The following is a 23,226-nucleotide window of genomic DNA, read 5'->3' as shown; positions in this document are numbered from 1 at the left end:
AGGCAGAACTGGCTCCTGCTATTGTAAAGGGGAATATGCTAGAGGTACGAACCAGACTTAATAGACCCAGAGAGGAGAGGATGACTTGGTATTTGTGGTCTAACACAATATTAAAGATTAATTTCACACATGCTTGCTTTTCCTACCATTGAATTACTGTGACTGTGCAGACTGACTGTTCAAAGGCACTTTCTGCTTGGCTGGTTGGGCTACTTTGATTTCGTGGTTCTGTACCACTCCAGCAGTGCGTGCCTGGGACTTCCTCACTGAAACACTCAGTCGTTATGCCTATTTATATTAAAGCCGACTGCTGCGTGCCCTGCTGTGGCTTATTGTTGTAGCGTCACAGCATCTAACATGCAGGCAAACCTCTGTGTCTTATTTGCAATATGACAGTGTTGGAGAACGTGCTGGTTCAGTGATGTAATGCATTGCATTAGATAGAACCACAGTAAAGATAGCATTTCCACACAGTGCTGCCTTTGAATTGGTAAGTTATAGATATGCAGTAGTGTGGCGCTGTTCTAAATTGCCTTCTAAAAGCATTGCTACATAGAGGAGCATCCATATACAAGATAAGGGACCTGTATTAAAGCACTTCTCAGTGTGAGCCTGGCTTGGTGTCAAGCAGTGCTGGTGCCAAAGTGTGGGGTGAAGATTCTGACCTAATGTCAGTGTGCTAAACCACCCCCATCTTGAAGATCCATTTCTTCTGGAGCGCCCCCCGCCCACGCCCCCCAGACCAGTGCAAGAAAACAAAGTGAGCTCAAGTAATTCCTTCCCCCTTGTTATCAGTGTCTTCTTTCTGTGCCTGTCTCCTAGACAGTAAGTTTTCTGGGCCTTGATATTTCTCTCTTCTATAGAGCTGAGCACACTTTTTTCATGCTTGACAAAGAATAATAAAAGGAGGAATAGTCCATTTTTCTAAAAACCTTTAATCTTAAAATGTTGGGAAGATCTGGGGCAGCAGCCTTATCAGTTCTGTTCTATTTGAAATTCTTTTCATCTGTTAGTGTTAGATTCGAATGCTCACAGCAGCACCTTAGGAAGTATTTTTCTCTTCAAGTTGCCAGATAATGCTGGGTTTTTCATTGCTTCGTTCACAGGCACCGTGTGGGGATTTAACAAATTAACCAATAACTGACACATTTGTTCTGAGAGAGAGCGAGCACTTTACCATAGTGCTTATAGGTATTTGGGACTATGTTCTCAGAGGTCATTCAATTACAATGCAACCATGGCTTTCAGGGAAGCTAAGATCTCCAACCTAATTAACTGGAAAAGCAATAGTTATGTCTGGAAACTAATCTTGTTTTAAATCCTCCTCTAATAAGTGGTGCACTACCCAATGGGGACCAAATTGACAGCACATAGTACAGTACATAATATATAATCTACTAATTGGAATTGTAGGACTAGTGAATTTTATACATGAATGAGCTGAGAGAGAAAAATATGGCAAACTAGTTTACTTTGCCTTGGGTCATATCTTTAAACCTTTGACTAACTGATGTATGTTTCTTTTGCAGCGATAAAGTTCAGTGTGTCTCCTATGCTCCCCACACAAGACAGCTCATCTCTTGTGGCGCAGATGGTGGAATTGTTATCTGGAATATGGATGTTGAGAGACAGGAGGTAGATATCTATCTCTTGCTCATCCTCTAAGAATCTGGGGCCTTTCTAAAGCATGTAATTTTGAATCTGATTGGTATCTTTTTAAAGGTTAGAAAATAAACTAGTGTTTTAGGAATGCTCCAGTTATACATGTGAAGATGTATGGCTTTGTGTGTGATCTAGTGGTTCAGGGTAGTTATGTAGCAGGGAGTTTGTGTTTTATTTATGTTACTAAAAATTTTGTGCTCTGAGTGCTCTGAAAAGTGACTCTCTGAAGAAGGCATCGTGATGTGTTCTGCTTGTGTTTTTCAGTGACTCCATAGGATTTAGTTACAAGTGTGCAAATAGGATTTTTGTTCTCTTATGCATCAAAATGATTGTTTAAATTTCAGTCAGTTACACTTGTGCAAAACTTAGTGGTAGTGGGATTACACCAAAGGTCTAATGTAATGTTTTAGCAATGATGGGGGTGGGGGAGGAAACCCTAGTGAATCAAATCTCAGTTAGTTTCCAGGGCTGTCAGTTTACAAGTAAAAGGATGGATGTTTGATTTTTAAACAGCTGGTTCTGGAAACTCAAATTGCCATTTGAGTTGGGGTTTTTTCCCTACCTTTGCCAAAAATCACTAAACTAGGCCCTGGGTTACAAATGTGTAATCCCACTACTGCTAATAGTTTTGGACAGGTGTAACTGATTGGCAATTAATAAACAATTACTTTGATGCATAAGAGAATAGAATCCTCCTTGCACACTCATAACGTATTGGCTCTCTATGGCTAACAACATAAAAAGTAGTAAAACCTTACTCTGTGCTTTATGTAGGCTTGAGAGCAGCCTCAGTTTTGTAGTCTCTGTAGCTGTAACAGTGCTGACCCTTAGGTGTAGACAAGGGCATGCGGGGTTTGCACTCACTGAGCTCATGTTTTGTACTTCCTTGTAACTGGGGTAAACTCCGAATAAATCAATCATTACAAACTTCAGTTTGTCCTTGTCTACCATATGGGGTGTAACTACACTTAACTGCTGAATTGGCCCATTTCTGGAGTGTAAACAAGGCCTTAGTCACTGAAGTAAGGTCATCTTGATCTTCAACTATTAGCGGTAGATATGTCCAATGGCCTGCAATAGGATTTTAGACGGGGTGGATCTAAGTTACTACAAAGAATTCTTTCCTGGGTGTCTGGCTGGTGAGTCTTGCCCACATGCTCAGGGTTTAGCTGATTGCCATATTGGGGTCAGGAAGGAATTTTCCTCCAGGGCAGATTGGCAGAGACCCTGGGGTTTTTCCCCCTTCCTCTGCAGCATGGGGCATGGGTCACTTGCTGGAGGATTCTCTGCTCCTTGAAGTCTTTAAACTACGATTTGAGGACTTCAGTAGCTCAGACATAGGTGAGAGGTTTTTTGCAGGAGTGGGTGGGTGAGATTCTGTGGCCTGCGTTGTGCAGGAAGTCAGACTAGACGATCATAATGGTCCCTTGTGACCTTAAAGTCTATGATTCTATGTGACTGAATGCCTGCAATGGGCAGTTCTGAGTTACATGATTGCATTTTTAGTCATTCTGTAGAGTGGAACTACACTTGAAAGGGACACAACCCACATAAAAACCTCACTTCTGTGGGATTTTTTTTTCACTACTCTCGTTACTAATGACACCTGAGATTGCTGTACTACTGTCAGCTATAACTTTTGCACCCACTGCCTGTCTGACTATTACTTGTTGTTCTACCATATGTGGAATATACAGAGGGACCATCACTTGAAGAAGAAAGAGGTTACCTACCTATAACTGGAGGTTCTTCATGTGTGGTCCCTATCTGTATTTGCTACCCATCCTCCGTTCCCTCTGTAGCTGATTGACTGATTGAACTGTGGTAAGAATGGAAAACTGGAGAAATGTCAGCCTGCACCACCCTTTGTGCCTGTGGCTCAGAGCATGAGGAGGCCAATGGACACTGCTTGCAAAAAAAATTACTCGGGCGCGTGGTGCACATGCATATCCCATGTGTGGAATGCAGATAGGGACCACACATCTCAAAGAGCCTCCAGTCCCAGGTAACTCACTGCCCTTTCCCTTTTGGTATAACTTTAACATCCAGAAATAATATGTTACTTAATGTTTTACAAGGCAACGACAAAGGTTTAAAATGAAAAGCGCTTTGTTATATAAAACAAACTGCTTTATTGTGAGAGAGTTGGTTGAAAAGTGGGTAAGAAATATAATTAGCTAAATGAGTGTTTAGCATCAGGTGTTAATAGATATGTCTATATTGGCTCGTTTTTGTTGTCAGGAGGGAGTGTATATATATATTGCTACATTGACTCCAAAACACTAATCCTTAAGATTTTAGTATAAAATATTTTGCCTTGGGCTCTTTTCTGAAGTGCTTTTTTTTCTTGAAATTTTCTGGTTGTTGCTTTGGTGGCATTTTTCACTGATTAGATTTTCCACTTGATGTGTGTAGTATTCACTTTGATATTAACACTTTACCATGTCTCTGGAATTGCACAAGGGAGGAATTAAGCCATTTCATATTTTAATCCTTATAAATGATTTTATCTTTCAGTCTTAAAAGGCCATAAGAAAGGAACATTTGAAAGAGAATATAAGTTGTATCCATTTTACTACTGAGCAGTTGCTGTCACAAGCAATATCTACCTTTTTCAAATGTTGTGCTTCAGTGCATAGGAGAGGAAAGCCTTATTTTCTCAGAACACACACCTAATTAAAGGCTTGGTTACTTTTAGAAAAGTAGACAGTGGGGACTTACCCCTAAAGCACCTGCACTTTTGAAATAACCTAACAAAACAAGCTGCAGTTCAGTTTCTTTACGACTCGTTCCATCATAGGGGGCTGGAGTGAAGGCTTGAGTTTAAGGATTTCATCAGCCTTCCCTTACCTTTTTCCTTTTAAGAAACTCCATCATAATCTAACCTTATTTAACCACAGTATTGTGCTTTTCATTCCTTAATGTTTGATACCCAAGCAGCTAGTGCATCTTCTGAAACCGTTCCAGTTAGTTGGGGTTTGTACTTAATGAGGCAGTCTTTTAAACAGTCCTCTTCTACACCCAATAGTCAGGAATGGGTGTGAAGTGTTTCTATATTAGAGCAACCTTGCAAAAGGTGAGGGTGAGGGTGGATGCGAGAATGCAGCAGGCAGCAGCAGCTTCAAGGAGGGGCTCTACTGGTGGGGAGGCAGGAGAAAGTTAAAGGATAGAGAGAGGGAAACATGAGGGGGGAAGCTGCATATTGGAGAGGAGTGCCCCTGCTTCCCAAAGACAAACCAGTGTCAGGGAGGTGGGAGCGCTCCTGAAGAGCTCAGGCCCCTGCTAATACAGCTGCTATCACTTAGTTGTTTCCCTGTTGTCTTCTGCCAGCAGGGGGCATGATAGCAAAACGGGGTCCAGGGAAGCATTAGTTTACCAGACTTCCCCTCCCAGTAGAGAATTGAGTCCTCATCATCACTCCTCACGCTGGGGCTTGGGTGAGGGTGACAGTCTATTGAGGATAGTCTTTACTGAGGTTTCTCCTGGGGGAATTTTGCACCAAAAAATAAAAAATTCTGCCAATTATATTTGTCAAAATAACACTACATAATCATGCCGGTTACAATTATTTTTGTAATTTTTTCAAAATACCTGTCAGCAACTCTGTCTGTAACAATACAGACATACACAAAAATCCCCCAGGAATAGAGTTAAAGAAACCCCTATGTTCCTGTTTCTCTACCCCCTCCCACACAGAGCCCATGCGGGGGGCTCTTCGGCCCAGACAATCACACCCCCTACCCTCCTAGAGCCCAGGGATCCAGAGGGAGAAACAGCCTGACGCTGGGTCCTGGGGTTGCACTGAGTTTCCTGCACACTGTCTCCTTCCTTCAGGGCATGCTGGGAATGGCACCTGGGGGGAACCTTCCAGTTCCCTCCCCCTCCCCCTGGCCTTGTCTTCTGTTTGCGAGCTGAACTCTGCCAGGTCCAGTCGGCCACTAGTGGTCGCCAACATCTCTGCAGCCCATTTCTGTGGTGGGGAAAGTGTTCTGCGCACACAACATTAATCTCGACAAAATTCTGCCTTGCGCAGTGACGCAGAATTCCCCCAGGAGTAATTCTTACCCACTTCACTCACAGCATGATGAGCATAGCATTAGATCAAACTGCATTAGAAAATACAAGATTTTAGAAATAAATGCTAGCTTTAGTATATAAATGTAAAAGCAGGATAGAGCCAACTTTCTTTTTGTTCAGGCTTGTTCAGGATCTGCCTGCCACCCCCACACGTGTGACTTGAAACACAACAGTCTGACGGCAGGAGGTTCAGAAAAACCAATTACAATTAAAAAGATTGAGCAACATTTTCAAACGTTGGATGTTTAGGCACCTAAAAATAAATGACCTGGTTCTGAGTAGTGCTGACCACCCACAAGTGGGTCCAGGGAGAGTTTCAGGAGCCCTGGTCTGAGTCTCAGGAGTGCCAAGTACCTGCAACTTTCAGTGGAGCTAGTTGTGAGTACTCAGGATCACACCATTCATTTCAGGCATCTGACTTTAAGCATCCATGTTTTTGTCAAATGTTGGCCTTTCTTTCAGAATAGAGTCCTACTTTATGGTGTGAAACGTTCCTCCTGTGTGAACTTTCAGAACACAGCAAAATACATCTTGGGGCACACTTTGATTTTTTTTTTTTTTTTTTTTTTCCCCCAGTGCACCTTCGGCTGAAAAAGTGTTTTTCTAGACAGGTTCAGCATACCACTGTTTTAATTATTGCAGTAGAAGCCACACGGCTTGTTCTGCTGTTGAATTCCTACCTGAAGCTTTTCTGCCTATTTATCATAACCCTTTTGTGTGTTACAGACACCAGAGTGGTTGGACAGTGATTCCTGTCAAAAGTGTGACCAGCCTTTCTTCTGGAATTTTAAACAGATGTGGGACAGTAAGAAAATAGGCCTTAGACAGGTTTGTTCTGTTTTGTATTGATGGAATAATTTAAGAGAACAGTATATCTGGTAGTTCAATGAAATATTTTAACACTTTTCAGATATATAGAAACTTGTTTAACTTTTCTGTTGGCTGCTTGGTGATTAAAGGCATTTAGCTACCCTCATGCCAAGAGAGGGGGAATGGGCAGGCAAAGGCCTGGTGATGGGTGAATATCTTGGCCCTCACAAACAGAAGCACTTTTTGCAATCCATTTCTATAGAAAATACATATTGTACATTGGCTTGGGTAAATTTTGAGTTGATGTGGGTTTAGCCACATTAATCTCATTTAATATCAACAAGAATATTCTGTACAAACAAATGTGGCCCAAATCTCACTTCTGAAGATACTGATGGAACCAGTATAATAGTCGACTAAAAAGGTCATTGCTTTCCATTCCGAGGCAAATGTCCATAATTGCTATTCCAATTGCCCAGAGTTATTAGCAAAACTGGTCTACAGTTTGCAGTGTGAGAAAAATGGACAGTGTTAGGTAGCAATTGTCACATTGCCAAAGGCAAAAAGAAAAGGAGGACTTGTGGCACCTTAGAGACTAACCAATTTATTTGAGCATAAGCTTTCGTGAGCTACGAAAGCTTATGCTCAAATAAATTGGTTAGTCTCTAAGGTGCCACAAATCCTCCTTTTCTTTTTGCAAATACAGACTAACACGGCTGTTACTCTGAAAATTGCCAAAGGCGTTTCCAGGCCTGTTTTATTAGAAAGGATTGTAAAAAAGCTGAGGAGAATCTGCTCACTTGATTTTAGATGGACAGTGTTTACATGGGCAATGTCAGGCATTCAGTTTAATACTGAGATGTAATCTGGCGCTCCAACAGTAACCAATGCAGCGTTCCAGTATTACAAAGCCAGCATGGAGGGGAAACTCGCTGTCCCCTATAATCCTAATGTATGATCCCAGAGCCCAGCTCAGTGTGTGAGATCCTACTCTGGTTTGCTTTACGTGAAGTATTGCTGCTCCTTTTGTTGAGACTGAAAAAGTGGCAAAAGGGACCACATTGAGCTGCCTGTCAGGAATGTATATTTGCATGTGTGTTCGTATCTGAGATCATATTTGAAGAGGCAGAAGGATTTGCCCAGTGTCCTGAAAGTAATTGTATAATACTGATAAAAAGATAGTAGTCTCCTAATGATACACAGGCAATTCTCGTAACACTGATGTGCCTTGCATGCATTGATTCGCCCACACACTAATGAGAATACTCTTTTCCCCCTGCACCCCACGCACAAAAGAGAATATCCAGTCAGAAGATTTTTGCCTGGTCAAAACACCAGGCTGAGAAATGGTTCCCCAAAGATGTTTAGTCTAGCTAGTGATACAGACTAAAGTAAGTAAAGTAGCTGTGGTCGAAATTCACCACATAATAATATAACTAGCTCTTATGTAGCTCTTTTCATCCACCACTCTCAAAGTGCTCTAAAAAGGTCAGAATCCCTGTGCCTCACTTCCCCGTCTGTGAAATGGGTATAGAGGAAGCGATTTGGCCAAGGTCACCCAGCAGGCCGGAGGCAGAGGCGGGACCAGAACCCAGCTCTCTAGTCCCATTTCGGTGCTCTGTCAACTAGGCCACACTGCCCCCATTTGGCCATCGATAGTTGGCTTACGCCAGGTGCTTAGCTGATGTAGTTGTTAGTGAAAGGTAATGAAATGCAAAATTGAGACTAGTTTTTTCCTACTATTCAGCTTTTTCTCCTTCTGCCCCGATTGGGGGTTCAGAGAATTTGCTTTGGCCCCAGGTAAGTTCTGCTGAGGCGAATGGGTGAAGTTAAGAGGAGATCACTGCTGTGCTTTGCTTTGTCCATTTTAACCAATCCTTTTTCGGCTTGCCTCTTTCAGCATCACTGCCGGAAGTGTGGGAAAGCAGTGTGTGGCAAATGCAGCTCTAAGCGCTCCTCCATACCTCTGATGGGATTTGAGTTTGAAGTGAGAGTCTGCGATACCTGTCATGAATCGATAACGGATGAGGAGTAAGTCTAAACAATGAGCCCAGTTGCCTCAGAGGAGGCTTAATGAGTTACAGAACTCCTCAAGGTGTACTCCCCTGTACTGCACTCTGCTCAGAGTCAACCAGATGGGAGTGTCTCAGAGCTGTGCAAAGTGCTTTCTCCTTTAAGAGGTCAGGCCATCGGCCTCCATAGCTATGTGTAGAGCTGGGAATTAGTATCCTCCTTTATATGACTATAGTGTTCTTGTGCTTCATTTGCTGTGTTCAGTTCTGCATACCTCATTACTAGAAAGAGAGACAGTTTGGAGGGAGTTCAGGAAAGAGCAGCAAAAACGTTCTGGCGGCCGGAGGAATTCATTTAATTAGCTCCTAATTTCTCTTTCTTGTGTGTAACTTGATGCAGTGTCCTGCTGTTCGGAATACCAGGACTTGTGGTACACATCTGTCTTATATCTGGGGATGCTCCCAGAAATGGAGTGTTGGGAGATTTTTGTATCTCTGAAGGAAAACCTGTAATTCCAGGGAACTACAATCCTTCATAGGCTGTGTCTGTACTGCATGGTCCTTATGGTGGCATGCAGAGTACATACACTGCACACATCCCTAGCAAGGTATAAATAGCAGTGTAGATGGGGAGGCACTGCTTAGATGAGTAAAGACCCCTGAACCCTGTGGGTATGTGCCCTCCACAGCTCTCTACACTCCCAAGCAGTGCCTGCCCCCTCTACACCACTAAAACCAGCCGTGTAGCATCCCGCTGCTTCCCTATCACATGGAAGACTCTGGTAGCAAGGAAAGGCTCCAGTCGCCGCAGCAGCAGCTCTGCCAGAGCCTTTCACTGACACATGTAGCTTCACACCACAGCATGGGAGCAGCCCACCTTTCACTGCGGCGTGTAGCTACATGCCACCACTAGTGGTGTGCTGTGTAGACATAGCCATAGAGAGACCATGAAGCCATCTTCTCTCGCTCAGTAATTAAGTTGAGTCACTGAAGAAAATCAGTTCCTTACATTAGTGTTCAAATTCTCATTTCTTCCTTTGTGCATAGTTCAGGACAATAGTGCAGACGCTGTCTCCTTGACTCTTGATCTTTGATCTTCTTTAGACGTGCACCCACAGCCACTTTCCATGACAGTAAGCACAACATTGTCCATGTACACTTTGACGCAACCAGGGGATGGTTATTGACTTCCGGGACAGACAAGATTATTAAGGTAGGACTAAGGAGACTGCTTTAGTTCATTTTCTGTCTTTTTTTTCCATGTCCCTTCTTCCTCCCACATGATTTCAGGTCTAAGTCCCCCTTTCTTGTCAATAACAGACTCATGGTCTAGGGAATCTCTAGGCTTTCATCATACACTGCTGTTTCTCACCAGATATTTTTCACAGCCATTCAGAGATTGTTTCTGCCCAGTATGGATCATCAATGTCCTTCCATTGGGAGTTGTGCCTGCCTTTCACAAGCAGGTGCCCTCTACAATGGAATTGTTCAATCAGGGAGTTGGTACAAAAATTCTCGATTGTCACCCTGTCGATCAGAAAGCTGTGTTGATGCAACACGTTCTCCTCTCTCATAAGTGTCTGGCCTTGTCTTGCCGCCGGCATCGCAGAGGATGAGAAGATTGTTTCAGATTAAACTGGTCATTCTGTGCGTGGTATCCACCAGGCTGGCTGGGACACTGTTTAACTGACTAATTTTACACATAAGTCAGTAAGTTCCTTTGTGCCTTTCCAGCTGAGTAAGGACAATATTATTTCAAACATATGCTATCTATTGTAGTATTCATACTAACAAGGGAGTTGATAAGAAAATAATGTGCAAGACTAATCTGAAATGCCAGTTTCTTCTCGGCGTGTTTGTTCGTGTTCATTCCATGTTAGGTGTGTGTACTCGTCACATGCACTGGTGCCGGAAGTTTTTCCCCTCAGTGGTATCTGTAGGGGACCAGCTCTGGCAGCCCCTGGAATGGCACGTGTTTGCCACAGTATAAGGGGCACCACTGGGCACCACTGTCTCCTCGCGCCCTCAGTGCCTTCTTCCCACCAGTGACTGTGCTGGAACGTTCCTTTGCTTCAGCAAACCTTGTCTTCTGTAGAACTGTTCGTTGCAAACCTTTCTATTGGACGTACTCCTTATGGAGTCAGCACTGACACCAACACTGGAACAGCCGAGATCGGACTCTGTACACAGTACCATGCTGTCTGTATGGAGCACCCTGTGGGTACTGTTGTCAGACGGCAATCCACCTCCCTGGCACCGCCCAGTAAAAAGAGGAAGACCAGGAGAGGTCGGTCGCTTGCTTGCAAGGGCAAGGAGAGGGCAGGAGGCAAGCCTAGACCCATGAAGGGCAGCTCATCGCCTCCAAGTGGGAGTCAAGCCCCGGCTTCAGTTGTGCAGATTAGCCTATCCCAGGATGCGCCGGCCACTCTGGACAGTGGCATGGGAGTCCAGCACCTGGCAATGCTGTCCACCCCGGAGGCCCTGCAGGTGGCGCAGGATATCTTGTCCCTGCCAGTGCTGCCCACAAAGGTGATGACAGCTCCCAAATCAAGGGGTAAGCTTGCCTTTGGACCACCATCTCGATCCCCGTCAGTGTGGCACCACTCGCCACCTCAGGGAGTGTCCCACCAGTGCTCGCCTGTGCAGAGCCACCACACCTTGGACGTAGGGGTACCTACCAATTGGAGCACTTGGCGCCAGTCTCTGGACTCCGGCCATCGCTCTGCGGGCTGTATACATCATACCTCTGGCGACTGATGCTGACCTACTGAGGCACGTTCATCCCCGGTACCAGGAGCGTCGCTCACCTTCGGATCGACGCCACTCCAGTGGAAGCCTCCATTGGGACTCTCAGTACTGGTCACTGGCCTATAGTCAGAGGTCACCATACCAGCGTCAACTCTCGTCATCGCGGCGTCAGTCACGTTCTTGCTCCCGCTCTGTGGACCGGCACCAGTCGGGAAGCATTCGGCATGGATCACCGGGGTACCATTGTGGATCCTCTGAACGCTGACGCCGGTCACCGGGATCTCAACGCAGCGCATTGTCACCCATGTACAGATCCCACTCGGAGCGTGGCAGTGTATGCAGCCAGGACTGAGAGGCCTGGTCGGCGTTGTTGTGGTCCCAGTCTCCAGAACATGGCCCTCCATCCCTGGCTCGGAGTTGGACTAAGAACCCCTGCAGGCAGGGCAAGGTCCTCCATTGGCACCGCCAGCACTATTGTTGCCCCAAGATCAATGGCCCATGCCATGGCACCATTGGAACCCGGGGGGGGTTCACACAGCCACCACAAGGGCATAAGTCAGTGTCGGGAGTCTCCGACACCCTCTGCCACAGTCTCCTGCCCACCTGAGATGGAGGCCCCCGGGCATGGGACCCTCCCAGGTGCAACAGACAGGAGAAGAAGGCCATGCCAAGCAGGGCATGGAGGCAGTGACTCCTGCTGTATCTGCATTCACTTTCTCATCCCCGATGAGGCCATCATGGGACCCCCACCTACCGTCCCCCCGGATGACACCAAAGCTCATCAGGAGCTTTTGAGGAGAGTAGCCTCGAACATGGGGCTAGAGACAGAGGGGCTAGAGGAGCCCTCGGACACCCTATGCAACTTCCTCAGCTCAGAAGCCTCAGCTAGAGTCACCCTGCCAGTACGTGAAGGGGTGGCAAAAATTACCAAGGCCCTCTGGCAGACTCCCTCATTGCTACCCCCTATTTCCAAGCATGCGGAGTGAAAGTACTATGTGCCTGCAAGAGGGCATGAATATCCTTATACCCACCCTTTTCCAAACTCGTTAGTAGTGTCTGCAGTCAACGAGCAGGAGAACCTGGAACAACTGCGGGCTACTCACAAAAATAAAGAGGTAAAGAAATTGGACCTTTTTGGGAGAAAAGGTTTATTTGTCGTCAAGTCTGCAGCTGAGGGTGGTGAATCATCAGGCCCTATTGGGCTGCTATGATTTCAATATTTGGCAATTGATGGCCAAATTTGCCTATTCCTTCCTGGAGAACCACAGAGAAGAGTCCCAGGCCATCCTGGTAGAGGGGCAGGGAGTGTCAACGGCGGCACTGCAGGCAGCCTCGGATGCAGCTGATTCTGCAACGTGAACCATGGCTTCAGCCATAACGATGAAGAGGGCGGCATGGCTGCCATCCTCGGGCTTGTCGATGGAGGTCCAACAGTCCATCTAGGACCTCCCCTTTGATGGTCAAGCTCTGTTTGGGGAGAAAACAGACGATAAGCTAAACAGGCTGAAAGACTTGGCTTACCCAGGTGTCGGGGTATCCTGATCTACTTGTACCTCAACAATTGGCTGCTCAAGTGTCACTCCTGGTCCCAGGTCCAGGACACGGTCGTGATACTGCTGAACACATGCAGGAGACTGGGCCTTTTGATAAACAAGGAAAAATCAACATTAGTCCCTGTAGAAAGAATAGCGTTTATCCGGGCAGTCCTCAACTCCACCAGGGCAAAGGCGTTTCTGCCAGACAGGTTCCAGATGATGAGAGACCTCGTCGCTGGAGTCTCTGCGTTCCCTCTCATGACTGCCAGGGTCTGCCTATGGCTCCTGGGCCACATGGCGATGTGCCCGTATGTCGTCCGCCATGCGATGCTCCGGATGCAACCCCTCCAGCAATGGCTGGCTATGGTCTATGCCCTGTCCAGGGATCACCTGGATAAGGTTACCACCATCCCACCAGAGGTACTCACCATGTTGCAATGGTGGACTAACCCCAGAATGGTCCTCGATGGATCCCGTTCAATAGCCCGCATCCTTCGGTGTCGCTGATATCGGATGCCTCAGACCTCAGCTGGGGAGCACACCTCGGCGCAATGCGGACGCAAGGTACATGGTCCACAGAGGCGATGATGTTGCATATAAATGTCAAAGAACTCAGGGCGGTTCGCCTAGCCTGCGGGGTTTTTCTCCCGCAGTTAACCGGCCGAATGGTTTAAGTGCTGATGGAAAATACGGCCTTGATGTTTTACATCAACAGGCAAGGGGGAGCATGCTCATCTGCCCTCTGTTAAGAGGCAAAAACAACAAGAAGTCCTTGTGGCACTTTAGAGACTAACAAATTCATTTGGGCATAAGCTTTCGTGGGCTAGAACCCACTTCATCGGATACATGGAGTGAAAATACAGGAGCAGATATAAATACATGGGGGGGTTGCGTTACCAAGTGTGAGGTCAGTCTAACTCACCCCTACTCTACTTGCCCGTACTCTACTACACTGATGACATCTTCATCATCTGGACCCACGGGAAGGAGGACCTTGAGGAATTCCACCAAGATTTCAGCAATTTCCATACTACCATCACCCTCAGCCTGGACCAGTCCACACAAGAGGTTCGCTTCCTAGACACTACATTGCTAATAAGCGATGGTCACATAAACACCACCCTATACCAGAAACCTACTGACTGCTATACTTACCTACATGCCTCTGGCTTTCATCCAGACCACATCATACAATCCATTGTCTATAGCCAAGCTCTAAGATACAACCTCTGTTGCTCCGATCCCTCAGACAGAGACAAACACCTACAGAATCTCTATCAAGCATTCTTAAAACTGCAATACCTACCTGGTGAAGTGAAGAAACAGAGTTACAGAGACAGAAGAATACCCAGAAGTCACCTACTACAGGACAGGTTCAACAAAGAAAGTAACAGAACGCCACTAGCCATCACCTACAGCACCCAACTAAAACTTCTCCAGCGCATGATCAAGGATCTACAACCTATCCTGAAGGATGATCCCTCACTCTCACAGACCTTGGGAAACAGGCCAGACCTCGCTTACAGACAGCCTCCCAACCTGAAGCAAATACTTACCAGCAACTACACACCACACAACAAAAACACCAACCCAGGAACCAAACCCTGCTACAAACCCTGATGCCAACTCTGTCCACATATCTATTCAAGGGACACCATTGTAGGAGCTAACCACATCAGCCACACCATCAAGGGCTCGTTCACCTGCACACCTACCAATGTGATATATGCCATCATGTGCCAGCAATGCCCCTCTGCCATGTACATTGGCCAAACTGGACAGTCTCTACGCAAAAGAATAAATGGATACAAATCTGATATCAGGAATCATAACATTCAAAAAACAGTAGGAGAACACTTCAATCTCTCTGGTCACTCAATAACAGACCTAAAAGTGGCAATTCTTCAACAAAAAAACTTCAAAAACCGACTCCAGCGTGAAGCTGCAGAACTGGAATTACTTTGCAAACTGGATGCCATCAGATTAGGCCTGACTAGAGACTGGGAGTGGTTGGGTCATTACAAAACCTAAACTTAACTTCCGCAATACTAATTTCTCCCTACTGTTACTCACACCTTCTTGTCAACTGTCTGTAATGGACCACTCTCTTAACACTTCAAAAGTTATTTTTCCTCCCTTGATATCCTGCTGTTAATTGATTTATCTTGTTAGACTGACGGCACACTTGGTAAAGCAACCCCTCATGTATTTATATCTGCTCCTGTATTTTCTCTCCATGCATCCAATGAAGTGGGTTCTAGCCCATGAAAGGTTATGCCCAAATGAATTTGTTGGTCTCTAAGGTGCCACAACGACTCCTTGTTGTTTTTGCTGATGCAGACTAACATGGCTACCACTCTGAAACCCTGTTAAGAGGCACTCCACCTATGGCATTTCTGCATCCCGCATGCAGTCCACCTAGATGCCTATCAGCTTCCCAGTGTCAGGAACATGCTGGCAGATCGCCTCAGCAGGTCTTTTTCTCACCACAAGGGGTCGCTCCACTCAGAAGTGGTCCAGATGCTCTTCCAGAGGTGGGGAACTCCCTAAGTGGGACCTGTTCACCACCAGACAGAACAGGAAATGTCATCAGTTTTGCTCCCTGCAGGGCCTTGGCCTTGCTTTCCCAGGCACCTTTCTCCTATCCTGGTCGGGGGTCCTCATGTATGCATTCCTGCCCATCCCACTTGTCAGCAGAGTCCTGTCAGAAATCAAGAGGGACAAGGCTCGAGTCATTATGATCACACCAGCATGGCCACACCAGCATTAATTCGGCACACTGTTGGATCTGGCAGTAGCTCCCCTCCATTCCCCCCCCCCCACCCAGGGCGACCTCCTGGACCTTCTTTTGCAAGACCACAGTCACCTCCTGCACCCCAACCTCTCCTTCCTCCACCTCACAGCGTGGATGCTGCATGGTTGAACCCAGAGGAGCAAGCCTGCTCCAGGGTGATGCAACAGGTCCTTTGGGGAAGTAGAAAACCCTCCACTAGAGCAACTTACCTGGTGAAGTGGATGAGGTTCTTCCATTGGGCATCTGAACATAGCGTCTCCCCAGCATGCTCTTAGAATCATAGAATCATAGAATATCAGGGTTGGAAGGGACCCCAGAAGGTCATCTAGTCCAACCCCCTGCTCAAAGCAGGACCAATTCCCAGTTAAATCATCCCAGCCAGGGCTTTGTCAAGCCTGACCTTAAAAACCTCTAAGGAAGGAGATTCTACCACCTCCCTAGGTAACGCATTCCAGTGTTTCACCACCCTCTTAGTGAAAAAGTTTTTCCTAATATCCAATCTAAACCTCCCCCCCCTGCAACTTGAGACCATTACTCCTCGTTCTGTCATCTGCTACCATTGAGAACAGTCTAGAGCCATCCTCTTTGGAACCCCCTTTCAGGTAGTTGAAAGCAGCTATCAAATCCCCCCTCATTCTTCTCTTCTGCAGGCTAAACAATCCCAGCTCCCTCAGCCTCTCCTCATAACTCATGTGTTCCAGTCCCCTAATCATTTTTGTTGCCCTTCGCTGGACTCTCTCCAATTTATCCACATCCTTCTTGAAGTGTGGGGCCCAAAACTGGACACAGTACTCCAGATGAGGCCTCACCAATGTTGAATAGAGGGGAACGATTACGTCCCTCGATCTGCTCGCTATGCTCCTACTTATACATCCCAAAATGCCATTGGCCTTCTTGGCAACAAGGGCACACTGCTGACTCATATCCAGCTTCTCATCCACTGTCACCCCTAGGTCCTTTTCCGCAGAACTGCTGCCTAGCCATTCGGCCTCTAGTCTATAGCGGTGCATTGGATTCTTCCGTCCTAAGTGCAGGACCCTGCACTTATCCTTATTGAACCTCATCAGATTTCTTTTGGCCCAATCCTCCAATTTGTCTAGGTCCTTCTGTATCCTATCCCTCCCCTCCAGCGTATCTACCACTCCTCCCAGTTTAGTATCATCCGCAAATTTGCTGAGAATGCAATCCACACCATCCTCCAGATCATTTATGAAGATATTGAACAAAACCGGCCCCAGGACCGACCCCTGGGGCACTCCACTTGACACCGGCTGCCAACTAGACATGGAGCCATTGATCACTACCCGTTGAGCCCGACAATCTAGCCAGCTTTCTACCCACCTTATAGTGCATTCATCCAGCCCATACTTCCTTAACTTGCTGACAAGAATACTGTGGGAGACCGTGTCAAAAGCTTTGCTAAAGTCAAGAAACAATACATCCACTGTTTTCCCTTCATCCACAGAACCAGTAATCTCATCATAAAAGGCGATTAGATTAGTCAGGCATGACCTTCCCTTGGTGAATCCATGCTGGCTGTTCCTGATCACTTTCCTCTCATGCAAGTGCTTCAGGATTGATTCTTTGAGGACCTGCTCCATGATTTTTCCAGGGACTGAGGTGAGGCTGACTGGCCTGTAGTTCCCAGGATCCTCCTTCTTCCCTTTTTTAAAGATTGGCACTACATTAGCCTTTTTCCAGTCATCCGGGACTTCCCCCGTTCGCCACGAGTTTTCAAAGATAATGGCCAATGGCTCTGCAACCACAGCCGCCAATTCCTTCAGCACTCTCGGATGCAACTCGTCCGGCCCCATGGACTTGTGCATGTCCAGCTTTTCTAAATAGTCCCTAACCACCTCTATCTCCACAGAGGGCTGGCCATCTCTTTCCCATTTTGTGATGCCCAGCGCAGCAGTCTCTTCTCTTGGAATACCTGCTCCTCCTGAAGAATCAGGGCCTGGCCCTCTCTTCTGTCAAGTTTCATCTAGCTGCCATCTCGGCTTTTCATCTGCCAATCCAGGGTAGATCGGTGTTCTCACATGAGATGTCCTTCAGGTTCATGAAAGGCCTCGAAAGGCTTTTCCATCTCGTTAGGGATCCTGTTCCGCAATCGTACCTCAATCTTGTTTTCTCCAGACTCACAGGTCTGCTATTTGAACCCTTGGGCTCTTGTTCCCTTTCTCACCTATCGTGAAAAGTCACTTTCCTTGTGGCAGTGATGTCGGCTTGACGAGTGTTGGAGATTAAAGCCCTAAGCTCGGAACCACCTTACATGGTCTTCTAAAAAGACAAGGTGCAGTTGCAACCCCATCCGACCTTCCTGCCAGAGGTGATGTCTTCCTTCCATATCACCCAGGACATCTTCCTCCCGGTGTTCTGACCTAAGCCGCACAAGACTGATGAGGCGAGGTGGCTACACGCCTTGGACGTCCACCATGCCTTGGCGTTTTACCTGGAGCATACCAAACCCTTTCGCAGGTCGATGCAGTTCTTCATCACGACAGTGGACAGGATGAAGGTCCTTTCAGTGTCCTCTCAGAGGACCTCCAACTGGATTACCTCATTATGACGTTGTCTGATTAAAATATAATTATGTAAGCCATTATTTCTATCACTGTGTTATACTTGCAACAAATCTTATACAGACTAAAAATCGTGGCCAGAAGGGGTTAAACAGCTTGCAGGCTGGATGACCCAAAGCCAACCTTTAAAGTCATGCTAGAAAGGTATGGGAACTTTGAAATGCAAATCTGTGAAGTAATACTAATTGTGTGTATCTTGGATGCTACCCATGTAAACAGACAGTTCCTGTTTGTCACTATAACTATAACATGAGCAAGCACTCGAAGAAGAAAAGACAGTTACCTTTTCCGTAACTGGTATTCTTCGAGATGTGTTGCTCATGTCCATTCCATGACTCGCCCTCCTTCCCCACTGTCGGAGTTTCCAGCAAGAAGGCACTGAGGGTGGGGGGAGCTCGCAGTGACCCTTATACTGTGGCATACGCGCGCCACTCCAGGGGGTGCCAGAGCTGGTCCCCTACGGACACAGAGGGAAAAACTTCTGGCACCAGTGCCTGTGACGAGCACACACAGCTAACGTGAGTTGCTCATGTCCATTACATCTCAAAGAACATCAGTTATGGAAAAGGTAACTGTCTTTTATCCTGGCCAGTCCTGATTCAGGTCATGGGCCATCCACGAGCAAGAAATTCATAAAACCAGTCACTTCACTGAGCTTCATACCTGGAGCTCTGATGTGGCAGAAATGGGGGAAATAAAACAGTACCTTCTTTTAATAAAAAAAAAAAAAAAAAAAAGAAAAGAAAAAGAAAAAAAAATCCAAACAGCTGAAGAATTGAAGGAATTGTTCTGTATCCTTGTGCCTGAAAAACTGAAAATGTGTTAAGTGCTAATAAGTGGTGTACAGCCTCAATAGATTGCTAGGGTGGAATGTTTTTGTCTTAAGCAAATGTCTCAAATTTCATTTAAAAATACACTGTAAAGTTCTCATAGCACAAAAAATCATTGTACAAATTCTGTCTTCTATACACCACCCAATTGCCTTGGCTGTTTTTGTGTAATAGTGATGGAAGATAGATTTTGTCACCTGTGCAACTTAAAAATAATTCTTACACTGAGACCTTGGGTGCATTAGCACTAGTAAAACAGAGGTTAGCTATCTAGATGTAGCTTACCTTGACAAAAGGAAAGGACTATAGCTCATAATCCTAGAATCATAGAATCTCAGGGGTGGAAGGGACCTCCGGAGGGCATCTAGTCCAGCCCCCTGCTCGAAGCAGGACCAATCCCCAGCTAAATCATCCCAGCCAGGGCATGCTAATCAGACATGTAAGCAAAAGTGCTGTGTTCTTGGTTTTATGTTTTGGCTTCTCGTAATGAAGGATTTGTTTTAAGTTAAATGAGTTAAAACGAGGTCAAACGTTTTCAAACCTTTGGAGAAAATGCTTCTCGTATTAACAGAAGAGCACAATACTTTCCCCTAGGCGATTACATGCATTCTTGTTGTTTTTAACAGTTGTGGGATATGACACCAGTAGTGTCTTGATGATACGCCCGTGGAACTTAAAGGCGGTATTTACTGAAGAAACAGATTTCCTAACTCTAATCGTATTGCAGAAGATAAAATGCTGCGTGTACATGGCAGATAAGGAAGGAGCTAACACATCTGTGTTGATTTTTCAAGGCATCGGCTCGATCAAGGTTGAACATTTGCACGAAGACTCTATTTCAACTTGTTCTCAAAATATCCGAGAAGGTATTTTTTTAACTAACGGTTTGTACGATCGGTTCAGTTATTTTGAGTTTATCTGGAAAATCTGTGTGCCGTGCAATTTAGTTTTTATATTTCATTACGTTGGTATACTTGTTGCTTTGTGTGAAAGGGTTCTTTGTTTTGTGTCTGGGCTTGTAAGAAAGTTTCCAATCGCAACATACTGTACAAAGCTATCAGAGCTCCCCAGAGAGAGTACCTATTTATTCTTGATGTTTTTGCTAGCAGCCTCTTCCGTGGAGCAACTTTGAGCAGCGCCTTTTCTTACTGCATCGTAAAGGATCTGTGGAACCATTGCACCTTTCCGAAAAGGGATCTTCCATCTACTTGTTCTAGCAAATATCACCTTGAGATGGCATTTTATTGTTGCATAAGATGAAATTCAGTTCCTTCTGTCTCTTCCTTTGCCACGCAGGTTGCAAAATCAAGGGGCTGGGTTGCTTAGCAACTAATCTTACAATAACTGAAATAGTTTTCCAGCCCAGAGCATTAACAAGGAGTGTCCAGACCAGTTTGAATTTGATGAGGCTGCACAGGCTGCTTCAAATTAAATTGGCAGCAGCTTGTAGAACTGTGGAATTGTATAAAAGGGCATCTAAGCAGGCTTGGTCGGGCCCAAACAAGCCTGTTTCTTCCTCACAAAGCATCATGTCAGTGTTTACGTCTGTCTCTTTTGCTAGAGAGAATTTAAACTTTCCCATTTCCGCTCCCCACCCAGTTATTTATATTTATTTTAAAATTGCTGATGGTTTTTATTAATCATGTATATAGTCCAGAAACTAATGTGGCTGACTCACACCGTTGTCCTGCTGTCCGGTTTGGCAGTTTCTTTTTAAAAATAAAAATGATTAAAAAACCCACCCTGGCCCAAATGACCTTTTTAAAGGGATATTGTCGAGGTTCATAGGTGGGGGAAATTGTCCTCCTTCCACAGAGCTCCCATCTGGAAGGTCCTTGCTTTCTGGATTCCTGAATGTTTCGTTTATAAATAAATTATTATGGCCATGCTTTGAAGAAACTAAAAGTGGAAAGACTGCAGCACGTACTGCCGGACCTTTCATATGGGGCCACTATTTTACCCACCACTATTTTACCCACCAAAATGGAGGAGAACCAGAGACTCCAACATCCACAAGGTAGGCACCATGATCTGGGGACATGGATACACAACTGGTGATCAGCAAGTCAGTGGCACAAGCTAGGTCTTCCATGTGGCCTTGAGGTGACTTGCCCCTCTCTGTGCATCATTCCCCCACTGTAAACTGGAGTGTAATGATACACACCCACTTTTGTAAAGCAGGCTGCGGATTTCAAGTGCTGTAGTGCTAAGTGTGCTATTATAGCTCTGCAAACATCTACTCTTGCCCCTTGCCTGCAGTAGGTAACTTTCTTTTAAAGTGGGTGAATAAAATATAATTAGTTCTTCACCCATCATCAGTTGCCCTAGTAAAGGGTGAGTGAGTAGGTGTGTGCGCGCGCCACGGCTGGTCCATCTTCCTGATAGTTCTGTGTTTTGCATTATTTGCTCTATATGTATAGGTTTGCCAATCCTCATATTCTCCTTTTTAAAGTGACCCTACTCTCGCTTTATTGGACATGCTGCCAAGTATCTGCTTCTCCTCTAAGCAGCCCATTTTAACATATATTTTCAAACATGATAAAGGCTTAGCTAAAAGAATCTTTTCTAATGTAAATGTTAATTCTTTTGCAAGCCATCCTGCTTTCTCTCATGGTAGCTGGCTGCTGATTTTATCCTCGCACTGGAAAACCTTTCAAAGGTGGGTCATTACGCCCTGTTCCATATTGTATGATGACTAAGGCTACAATTCAGTCACGGATATTTTTAGTAAAAGTCATGGACAGGTCGTGGGCAGTAAAGAAAAATTCATGGCCAGTGACTTGTCCATGACTTGCACTATATACCCCTAATGAAAACTTGGGCCAGGGGTAATTTTGGGCGGTGGGGCCGCCATGGGTGCTAGGGGCGGGCACGAGCACACAGCCCAGGACCCCCGCTGGTGCTTGGCGGAGGGGAGAAGGTTGACAGGGCTGGCAGGCTCCCTACCCGGCTCCGTGTGGCTCCCCGGAAGCAGCCGGCATGTCCCTGCAGCTCCTAGCGGAAGGGGATGGGAGGGGAGGGAAGGCCAGAGGGGGCTTCTGTGTGCTGCCTGCCCGCCCCACGAGCACCAACTCCACAGCTCCTGCTGGCCAGGAACCTCAGCCAATGGGAGCTGCGGGGGTGCTGCCTTCAGGCAGGGGTACTGCGCAGAGCCCCCCTGGCCCCTCTGCCTAGGAGCTGCAGGGACATGCCAGCTGCTTCTGGGGAGCTGCCCCCCGCCCCAGGTAAGCGTCATCCCGCACCCCAGCCCTGAGCCCCCTCCCATATCCAAACTATTGTTGTTGATGGGCAAAGTCACAGAGGTCACTGAAAGTCCTGAAATCCGTGACCGACATGCAGCCTTAATGATGACTGAAATTTCTTCTGCTGAAAAAGCTATGCAAGATAACTCAGTGGTTTGCCAATGTCCAAATGCTTGTTGCTTAGCTGGGGTGAAACTGCTGAATTATGCTACTCCACAATACCTTGGAAGGGTCGGGCTACTTTCCTAAAAACAAGATCCACTTTGCTGCTGCTCTGAACAAGTATGTAGCGGGATGGGTGAAACATCCGGAAATACTGGGCAAAGCAACTCAGACCAGTATCTTTCATAAAAATGTGTACACTTAGCTTTGGTCTACACTACAGAGTTAGTCAGTGTAAGGCAGCTTACGTCGACCTAACTCTGTAAGCGTCTACGTTGGTGGGAGCTACTTTTTAATATCAGTTGCCCACTACACTGACTTAATAACTCTACCTCCAAGAGAGGCGTAGTGCTTCAGTCAATGTAGTTAGGTCAAGGCAGTGTCAGTGTAGACACTGTGTTGCTTACATCGCCCGTTGCTGCCTTTCAGAAGCCGTCCCACAATGCCCCGCACTGACAGTTCAATCAGTGCAAGTGCTCCTGGTGAGGACGTGCACTGCCAACACAAATTGCGTAGTGTGAACATGCAAAAGCAATTTAATTACTGCGGTGGCTGTACATTGACAGCACTTAGGGCAACTTAATTTTGTAGTGTAGACATGCCCAAAGATAAACACTAAGAGGGCAGTTCAGCATCTGGTGTAAATTATAGTTCCATTGAAGTCTGAGGCGCTAACAATTTACACCAGCTGAGGATTTACCCCTGTGTCTTTTAGCCTCTCCCTCATAGGCGCTGTAAGTACAAATCCACCAAACAAAAAATTAAGCAGAGT

The 23,226-nt window shown here is 46.1% G+C and overlaps 1 protein-coding gene across 6 annotated transcripts in view; it reads left to right on the top strand.

Annotated features, from left to right (window-relative positions):
* Nucleotides 1–23,226, top strand: part of WDFY2 (WD repeat and FYVE domain containing 2) — a 148,585-nt gene that overhangs the window by 91,767 nt on the left and 33,592 nt on the right. The window contains exons 8-13 of one of the 6 annotated variants that reach the window (XM_073343043.1): nt 1,530–1,635; nt 6,466–6,567; nt 8,450–8,580; nt 9,666–9,774; nt 19,845–19,916; nt 21,644–21,709. In XM_073343043.1, the coding sequence (XP_073199144.1) occupies nt 1,530–1,635; nt 6,466–6,567; nt 8,450–8,580; nt 9,666–9,774; nt 19,845–19,916; nt 21,644–21,667 (544 nt within the window). In that variant the 3' untranslated portion in view covers nt 21,668–21,709. Of the gene's footprint in view, nt 1–1,529; nt 1,636–6,465; nt 6,568–8,449; nt 8,581–9,608; nt 9,775–19,676; nt 20,790–21,643; nt 21,710–23,226 lie in introns of those variants that run through there. The other 5 variants (XM_073343033.1, XM_073343052.1, XM_073343060.1 and 2 more) reach the window with 5 other exon arrangements.

This window comes from Lepidochelys kempii, chromosome 1 (genome assembly GCF_965140265.1).
Source record: "Lepidochelys kempii isolate rLepKem1 chromosome 1, rLepKem1.hap2, whole genome shotgun sequence".
NCBI lineage: Eukaryota > Metazoa > Chordata > Testudines > Cheloniidae > Lepidochelys > Lepidochelys kempii.
This window is presented reverse-complemented; position numbering and strand designations above follow the sequence as displayed.